Consider the following 9,339-nt stretch of genomic DNA (forward strand, 5'->3'; position numbering starts at 1 on the left):
CTTCACGTTCCCTTTACAGCACTGAATCAAAGTGGACTTAATGTGACTTTTGACACTGATCAACAGGAAAAGACCTTCTGATGTCAAAGTGAAAATATATCAGCTTTAATTCAATGTTGTTCAGCAGTAAAATGTAACAACTTGTAAGATGGTTGAATATTTTATATTACAGGCAGTGTACAAAAGGTTTATCTCATGTTTCCAAACATCTAATAAGAAGCTCTGTGTGGGCTCAAATCTCCCCCAGTATAAAATGTTGCAAAAGGCAATCTTAAATGTATTTCCCTTTGACTTACTGCATTAATAAATTATGTATCTCATCTAACCATCCAGGGAGAGTTGTGGATGGTCTCTCTAAGCCCTCTCACTAACAGAGACGGCCTCATTACAATTGCCCTTGCTGCTCTGATGACTGGATCCTGTAGCGTTACCTGTCAGAGTGCATGGTTAAGACATTAACATTGGCTGATTGTTCCTGAACAGGCGCCCGCCCCCCCGCCGAAACCAGTGGTGACCTCGACCGGCTCGCAGTGGACGCGAAATGACTTCGATCCATGACAACAGCAGGACTACAGCAGAACTACATATCTTATTTCAAATTCACTCAAAAAAACTCCAGCAATGTTGTTACAGGCCCACTTCAGTACTGTCAGTGAGATGTGCATTATTAATTACTGAGGCATTAAACCAAAGTAAGTTATTTTTTCCTATAGTGAATGTTATATACAGTAGTTCTTAGCACTAAAGTGAACTATAATTTAACACATAAATCCAATGCAGATAGTTCCCATTTCCTTTACCACAAAGTTCCCCAGAAGACGAAGATGCGTTAACTTTCAGGGATAAATGACCTGATACAGAGCCAAGACAGGAGCATGTCAACATGAGAATTTATTATTGGAGCATCTGTTCTGTGATGACAAAGAAAAATGCCTTTCAAGTGCTTGATTTATGACAAAAAAATGTAAACGATGGCTCAGGAAGCTGAGCGGTCCCAGCAAGTTCCACAATAGGCCTAGTGTGAGACAAAAGAGTGGTAGTGATCTGAATGCACAATAAATCTTGTCTACTGCGTTATGTATGTTCTTAACCACAAAGTGCAATTGCATCCAAAGAAAAAATCTTTTTTTACTGTATGAGGCAAGGTTTCTAATATTATTTGGTTTTGCTATAGCTTCTGGTTTGATAAAGCATAAATGACAATGTAAAATGTAATAACTGAAATTCAATAAAACAACATTACAGTGAGAACAGCTTCGGTTTTCTAGCTGACACTATAAACAAATATCAGTGCTGAGGGTAATGTGTGTGTGTGTGTGTGCATGTGTCTGTGTGTATAACTGGAATTCATAAAAGATTCAACCAAGCACTTTGTGCCTACAAATAAAAAGTTCCCAGTGCATGATGAATCAAAAGTGTGAACTATCCTTTTAAATTCAGCTCACAGGGCCCATGTTAGTGGAGGGTTTAGTGCAAAACACACTCTCTGCACTCTGTTGGCTGGAGCTTAAACAAACAGTTCTGTTGCCTCTATGTGCGGGTCCGCTTGGTGTCGTCAAAGAGGCGCCGCAGGGTGTAGATCTGTGTGACGGCCACAGTGAGCATGACAAGCAGGTTGAGGCAGGACCAGAAGGACACCCGCCACAGGTTGTCCTCCAGAAGGTAGCGGTCCCTCGCCTCAAAGGCCCGCAGCACAGTCTGGACCTGGCGGCTCCTCTCCAGTTGCTGGTAAACAAACTCCATCCTGGCCTGGAGGAGGAAGAAAAGAACAGCAGAGAGGAGGAGATGAAAGAGAGAGAGAGAGAGATATCAAAAAGAATGGCTTCAGATAATTCAAGTGCTGTTTGGAGGGAAATCATAGCTGCAGCAGATGTAATAGCTCTTTGTGTTTCCCTCTCACCCTGATGTCCTCCAGTTTGTACTCCGCCATGCCCTCTGTGGCGGCCATGTCTGCCCACTCCTCTCTGCCTCTACCTGTGCTGCTCTGACTGTTAATGATCACCTCAAAAAACACCATCTTCTCTGACAGCTTACTGAAGCTGTTGTCGAAACACAGCCGGTAGTCTCCATCCTCTGTGGGATCCACCCTGCGGGAAAAAAAAAAAAAAAAAAACTGGTGTGAAATTTTAGAAACTTTCTGAATTTCACTTGCTTTCAACAATATCATGGTTCAAACTACTCACTGTTAAGATATGACAGAATAATAGTGTAATCACAAAATCTTGGTGAAAATACATGTACACAACAGATCTGAAATCAACTCCCTTATTTCACTACAGGGATGTGAACTTCCTTAATGCCTGATTCCACTTTCTGGTTAATTGGTTTCAATACAAACAAAGAGTATGGCAGGGTCTGAGCATCACATCAAAAGGAGGCAGTTGCTGAAAAGCATTTATGTGACCCACATGTGCATGCCGTCAGATTTCCTGAAGTCAGAGACCAATCGGTGTCCGCTGGGTGAGATGAGGGCAAAGCCGACATCCAGGCCTGACCCGGCTATCACCTGTGAGAGAGGTTAACACACGAGGACAGAGGTCAGTCATGCAGAATATTCAGCTTACCTAGAATTCAATTCTCCTATCCACTGTTATCTTCTCATTTTCATTCGAGACGTTCAGCTCACAGCTCTAGCTTTAATCGGAATATGTGGGCAAATGGCTGTCTGAAATTTAAATTAAAGCCCTGATAGTGCGCCGAGCAGCAACCTAGCTCACACGGTGATAATAGTGGAACAGTTTCAGTGTCTGAGTCTAGAAAATATTTATTTCACCACTGCCCTCACTTAGTCTTCTAGTCTAGTAGAAGAAGTGGTTTGTTTTTGTTTTGTTTTTTTGTTTTTGTTGGTTCTTTTTTTGTGTGTGGCTGCAATAGGCCTGGTGTCGGCGTGTTGTGTCTAAAAGTGCAGTTCCACATCATGAAGCAGCGGGAGATACAGAATCAGACCTCCACATCCGCGCAGCTGCCTTGGGAGCGTCATGTGTCAGCTGCACAGGTGACGATGCCCCAGTGATCCCACAGGCTCCTCTCCGACTCGACTGTGACTTTACACCTACACAGACTATGGTGTGATGGTAGCAAAGCAAAGGTCATGACCATAAAGTCACTCAAGGCCGGTAACACATTATGAGTGACTTCAAGACAAGTGTGCTTTTGAATTTGAAGCTGTATGTTTGAAAAAGTGCGTATGTGTATTTTTTGCATGACATTTATTTGAAATTAATTTTGCTTTGCCACCTTTTTTTTTCTTGCACTTACAATATCATCATGTAAATACATATTTGTGCTTGTTCTCTAATGGATATTAAATACTTTTAAAACGTGTTTTTGCAATGTGGGTGGAAGCAGATATTACAATACTTTTGGGCTTTTCTAAGTCTTATCTCAGGCGTCTTCAGCAACAGCAGCAGTGGAGGCCCTTATCTCTCTGCATGCAGGAACAAAGTCCACAGTCTGTTCACTTGTTTTTCAGTTAGACATGATTCACAAACTTTAATAAAGCTTTTCAAAACTTCAGACTCAACATTACACTGTCACTGTACAAGACAGACAAGAGAGAAAGATAGAGAGAAATGTTTATTCACCTGGTATTCAACTTCCATGCTGTCGTTACTCATGGTGGTTTGGTAAAAACACTCAGTGCTGCCAGCAGGTAACAGAAATGTAAATTGCATGTCTTGATTTGACCCCAAACCCAAAGTCAAGTCCACAGTCAGAATGAAACAAGCCAGCAAACACAGCTGTGCAGACACATCCTGATCCATCGTCCTCCGGACACAGTGCATAGTCCATTTATTCCACTTTGACCAACTCTTATGTTACAAGTGCACAATAAAACAACTTCTCTGTATGTTACTTTCTCTCCTACTGTGGAGAAGAGCCACTGATAGCGACTGCTTCCTTGATCAAAGCCAAATGAGTTGAGTCACTATCTCTGTCGACCAATAGAGGTCCACATGCAAAACTGAGAAGCAGAAGATACCAAGGTGCCCTGCAAAAGTACATCTTTTATTTTTTCAAGGTTTCATCACAGTTTTAAAACTTTTCATACAAATTTATACTTTTGCTTTTTGTGAATAAGTATAAAAAATGTTCTTTTTCTGAACTGCAATAATACCTTCTAACATATGTAGCCTTGTCATGTCCTGTACATCCTATAGGTGGAGCTGTGGATAAAAGCATATTAAATCCTGGCCATAGCCTTGACATGGTTGTAGGTATTGGTACATGTGTCAGTGACAGGGTTTCACAAAAATATCATGTTTGTATGTGTTTTGTTTTTGTTTTTTTATCTATGAAGAACAAATCTAATAGATGATCAGAAATCAACAACAGAGTATCTGTCCTCTTCAGTTTGCCACCACAATACTTGGAGGTCAGGTCAGGTGACATCACATCATGTGTGTTTAGTTCAGTTCATTTGGCCTTATGACCTTGTACCCCTACATTGATCTGACCATATAGGCTACAACCATGCAGTCCCAACTTTATCAAATGTCACCCAAATGTTTAGAAGTTGGACCAAGATGATCCTAATTATTTATCCATTTGGTGTCAGAAGAGTCCAGGTGAGAAACAGGGTTAACAGAAGCGACGCATTACTTCTCAAATACATTATAAAAAGTATTGTGACATGTAAGCATCCACCTCTTTCAAAGCCTTCACTCCTGCTCAGACAGCAGAAAGAACCTCTAACACAGGTCTGTAGCCACAAATGTCATGTTCACTTCCATCTATCACACAAAAACGCAATTCTTTTGGGAGGTGAATAATCTGTTTTATATAAGCTTAGCACTTACACCCTAAAATGTATCGTGAGAGAATTCACCAAACTGAGCCCACCACATATGACTCACAGCTCTGCACTGTCCCCTGCAACAAAGCATAAAGTTAAACTTTTTGCATAACAAATGATAAGTGGTTAAAATTTGAATCATGAAATACATTTTGGACTGTAGCTGTTGTCATCAGACCATGAGACAAGCCACAGATAGTGTGTAAGCAAGAGAGGAAGTGTGAATGGTGTTATTTCAACATTGCTCTTACAGTAAAGTGGGAGGGTGTAAAGGGGAGCTTAAATGCGTTTTGCTGTGTCTCCCACTTGTTGCCGTCTACCTTGACTGATCGGCGGTCAGGTTCTGCATCTGTGTGTGAAAAATTAACATTAGCCACAGTTTGATTTTCTTGTTTGCAGTTGCTGAGTGCAGACAGGTGCATCTCTGACGGCCTCCAAAGGTGTGATACATTTCAAGGTTTCTATACAGTATCTGAGTCTGTTCTGTATCTGACTACTCGTGAGCCATCACTACTTGAACCAACCGCAAGTGAGCCCACCCATTTTGCTACTTCTTCACACTCCTCTGTCTCTTGGGTCTCAAGTCTCCACGGTCCCCTTTGAAGCTGTACCTTTTTACAACTTCTGGAGGATATTTACACACTTTTTTCTTCTTTCACAGACAGAGCACTGTAGGTATGTCCAAAAATGAGCATCCCTCTGTGTTTGTGGTGGACAGCCACGCCACGAGGCCTCCATTACCACCCAGGCTGGGACAAAAGAAACAGCGTGCTGGGGCAGCACAGACCCTGCTGTTCCTGCTGGTGAGCCTGGCGTTGTGTGGCATGGCCATAGAAGCCTGCCTCATCTACAGTCTCTACCAACTTGAATCTGTGAGTATCCGCTCTCTACTTTCTATTCCATCCTCGTGCTTTCCTAAAAAATGAATGTCACAGTTATTCCTTTTTCTTTCATTACATTTTGAATGTCACTGCTCTCATAAGCTCTAATTCAGTTCATTCAGTTTTAACAGCTCATTTTCACTTTCAACTTTCCCTTTTTTTTTTCTTACTCTTACTCTTACTTTTTTCAGTCACGCTCTACCCAGAACTCTCTAACTCTTTATTTTCCTGAGGATTGTGTATTTATTTTCATGCACAAACGTGATTACTCAAAGTAAATTAAATTTATATTGACACTATTGCGGTAAATGTTAAGGTAAAAATTGCAAAATACTAAAATGAGTGACCATGGAATATAAAAGGATGTCATGAAATAGTAGGAAAAACTGTGCTGGTGATGAGAAAGTTACTTTACAGCTGTAAAAATTTCAACATTGTGAGTTTTATTAATTAAATATACAGTACAAGGAAGAAATACAAGTACAGTGACCATTTTTCATGTCTGTATTTCATAGAGTCATATGCTATCTGTAGGAAACTGTGTGCTCTGCTTTGCTGCTATACTTCTATAATCAAAATGGAAATATTTTCTATTCAGGAGTCAGTTTTCGATCAGATTTTCCCATATTGTCACGATGGAGTTTTGGTGGGGGCAAAAAATCATGTCTTCAGCATATTGTCAAACAAAAGCAGGCCCGCACCTCAGGACTTCTTTTTATGCAACAATTATCTGCTTTGTGAAGCAAAGTCATCAGTAAACCCAAAGGACCCTCGTGACAGAAACAAAAATATGAATGATTGTTTTCCTCTGAAAACTGCTGACGATGAAATTATTTCACTATTATGGGGAAGAAAGTGGAGTAGAGATGGAGAAGTACATTTAATGTCCGGCCCATTTATGAAGAACTCAGCTGACGTCCCCAAGGGGCAGGGGCATGCAGGATTCATATCCCATGATGCTGGATGGTCAGTGCTTTTCCCGTATGTCTGTGACTCAGTTTCCCATCCTTGTCTGATGCACAGTGTGAAGGCAGCCGTCATGGCAGTGGGGGGTGGGGGGACATAAAGTTCTTGGTCTGACACTGTTTTGCAAACAAGGGTATGTACGTACTTTAGAAGCAGGGGATGGTGAAGCAAAGGAAGTGGTCTATTTCCTGTGTTATCTACCTTTTGCTCATTACCAGAAACACAGACCTGTCCTATTTTCATATGCAGAAAGATAAAACCATAGAAAAAACATAAGTGGCCCTTAATTGCAATGTAGATTTTTATGATGTGGAGAACTTTGAGAAGATCTGCTTGCACATGGTGAGATTGTAGCCTTTTACATCTTATTTCCACAGCTTTGTCTCCTATCCACCAGTAGTTATTGCACCTGCATGTGCACGCTCACAAACACACGTACACACAACTGAGAGGTTTTTTTATTTTGTTTGCATTGCAGGCTGACTCAGCATCATCCTCTAAGATCATCAGTGGTATGTCTCAACACTTTTTACTCAAATGGTAAATATCTTCAGTTACTTAATCCACATTAGAGACACTGTGTCTGGTCCTCACACAGGTGATGATGCTCCCACTATATGGCCCAGGTACAATATTCTTCCATCCAAACCAGTTGCACATCTGACAGGTGAGACCAGCGTTGTTCTCATATCCATCACCATAATTTTCATTTTCAGTATATTAACAAGGCAGAAAATATTAAAATTACTTTCACAAGGGCGAATTTATGATGTCTGTTTTAAAGTTATCAGACTTCACATTGTTGCTGTTGTCGTGTTTTTTTTTTTTTCAGATGGACAAGATGTAGTTCATAAACAAGATATCATGGCATGGAGTATGATTGCAGACCCTCTCCTCTATGAAATGACCTACAAAGATGGCGGTCTCATCATTCAGAAGGAGGGTTATTACTATGTCTATTCAAAGATTCTCTTCAAAGACAGTGGAAATTTTTACCATACCATCACTAGGCATACTGTAAAGTACACAGGGGGAAGCATCCCCCTCCTGCAGTCCAGGACATACTCCCCAAAGTCGAGCACAGCACGATCCAACAGTTACCTGAGTGGAGTGTTTCACCTCGACAAAGATGACGCTCTTTATGTGACAGTCAACAACACCACAAAGATTGATCGAAACAAATCCTATGAGAACATCTTTGGTGCATATATGATCTAAACATCACATTGATCATTATCACCATCATTATCAGCTTCGAATCTGAAAGTTTGGAATAAGAATAAATAGTGGATAAGACATGTCATAGAATCTTCTCAGGGATTAATAATGATTCTCTTTGTAATGTAAGAGCAGGTCCATAACCAGGAAGAGAGGTGTGGTGTAACAAATCAGGCACTTTTAATATGCTCACTTGTATATTCACATAGATCAGTTTTTCTCATTTTCATATTGCTACTGAGTATAAGCATAAGCATCATGCTAAAATAAAAAACATAATGTAACCTTGCACATTTCTTTTCATTCTTGCTTTAATGCATACTGCACATTATTTATTTATTCCTTTAGTGACAAGACTGCTTTAATTCTGCTGTATTCATGTACAAATAATCTGCACAATATAAAAAAATAAACAGAAAATGATTGAAAAGTCTGCTGGTTGTCTCAAGCCTTTCCTCAAGCTGGTATGTAGCTCGAGTGAACTCACTTCCTGCTTTGTCAGGTGGAGCTGCTGCTCGAACCTTTGCTGAGTGGTCTCAGTAGCATTGAAAGTCACACCAACTCAGTCCAACCACATGAGTCACACTGTAGAGAAGGGTTTTTTTTTTTCTTAGCATAGTGACACATTAAATGTTAGTGAGCCACCAAATTGTTCATGCTGTAAAATTGGTTTTGCAGTGTAGCAGCAGTATTACATTTAGGACTTTTATGAGGAAGGTGCATAATGTGCATTCCAGACATTCAGATCAGCATGCTTATTCACTGTAATGCTACAGATGAATGTTTTTAATTCATCACCATGGTGACAAGTGTGCTTGCGGACATGCCCTTGTACAAGAGCCTCATCACTCTTTGAAGCTTTGGTGTGTGTGTGTGTGTGTGTGTGTGTGTGTGTGTGTGTGTGTGTATGTGTGTGTCATACGTTTTTCTCTCACGCAGTCCCTGTTGCGCTTTCCCTTCAGCTGTATCTGTTCGAAGAAGCAGCTCTTGAAAACACCCACAGATTTGTATATTTGTAAACTGGGGAGGAAGTGGCAGTGGGGGCCGCTGGGGGGTGGGGGGAGGGGGGGGGGTGGGGGGTGGGGGGTGTCAGTGGCAGATTGCCTGACTCACTTTCCAACCCCAGACCTGGGAGTAATGACTGGTGAAAACGTATTGTGGCAGGACTCTCTCTTTCTCTCTGTATGTGTGTGTTTGTACACAGGTGGGTGTGTAGATTCAGTGAGCCTCAAACTCATTTTTCCTTGGCATGCACTGTGAGTTTTGTTTAACTGTAAAACATTTTGAGTGGAGACTGTACTAACGGTCCAGGGTTTAAGGTTTAAGTAAGTAAACATATTATCTGTCAAATCCCGGGTGGCCTTGACTCAGATTTTTTTATATGGCCTTGTGAATGCTTCTCATACATGTGTGAGTCATTATCTTCCAGCGCTGGCTGACCTGCAAAGTGTGAGAGACTGTAGTAGCAGAAGAGGGGGA

General features: G+C 41.1%; 2 protein-coding genes across 4 annotated transcripts; one reads left to right on the forward strand and one right to left on the reverse strand.

The window, feature by feature from the left end:
- Positions 1–329: 329 nt before the first annotated feature.
- On the reverse strand, positions 330–3,832 carry LOC111227164 (transmembrane emp24 domain-containing protein 1-like). Of its 2 annotated transcripts, none has more exons than XM_022752584.1 (4): positions 3,585–3,832; positions 2,409–2,506; positions 2,003–2,087; positions 330–1,749 (listed from the first exon to the last, which is right to left on the reverse strand). In XM_022752584.1, the coding sequence occupies exons 1-4, from the start codon at positions 3,783–3,785 to the stop codon at positions 1,531–1,533; spliced, it is 603 nt and encodes a 200-aa protein (XP_022608305.1). In that variant the 5' UTR covers positions 3,786–3,832; the 3' UTR covers positions 330–1,530. The 2 variants fall into 2 exon arrangements, with proteins under 2 accessions (XP_022608305.1, XP_022608304.1); XM_022752583.1 differs by having other exon boundaries at positions 1,901–2,087.
- A 1,282-nt stretch (positions 3,833–5,114) lies between these two features.
- Positions 5,115–8,144, forward strand: LOC111227196 (tumor necrosis factor ligand superfamily member 14-like). 2 transcript variants are annotated; one of them, XM_022752625.1, is made up of 5 exons: positions 5,115–5,235; positions 5,457–5,667; positions 7,121–7,154; positions 7,241–7,309; positions 7,475–8,144. In XM_022752625.1, exons 2-5 carry the CDS (start codon positions 5,473–5,475, stop codon positions 7,858–7,860), a joined length of 684 nt encoding a protein of 227 aa, XP_022608346.1. In that variant the 5' UTR covers positions 5,115–5,235; positions 5,457–5,472; the 3' UTR covers positions 7,861–8,144. The 2 variants fall into 2 exon arrangements, with proteins under 2 accessions (XP_022608346.1, XP_022608345.1); XM_022752624.1 differs by lacking the exon at positions 5,115–5,235 and adding an exon at positions 5,238–5,324.
- Positions 8,145–9,339: the final 1,195 nt, after the last annotated feature.

This window comes from Seriola dumerili, unplaced genomic scaffold (assembly GCF_002260705.1).
Source record: "Seriola dumerili isolate Sdu_G_001 unplaced genomic scaffold, Sdu_1.0 BDQW01000169.1, whole genome shotgun sequence".
NCBI lineage: Eukaryota > Metazoa > Chordata > Actinopteri > Carangiformes > Carangidae > Seriola > Seriola dumerili.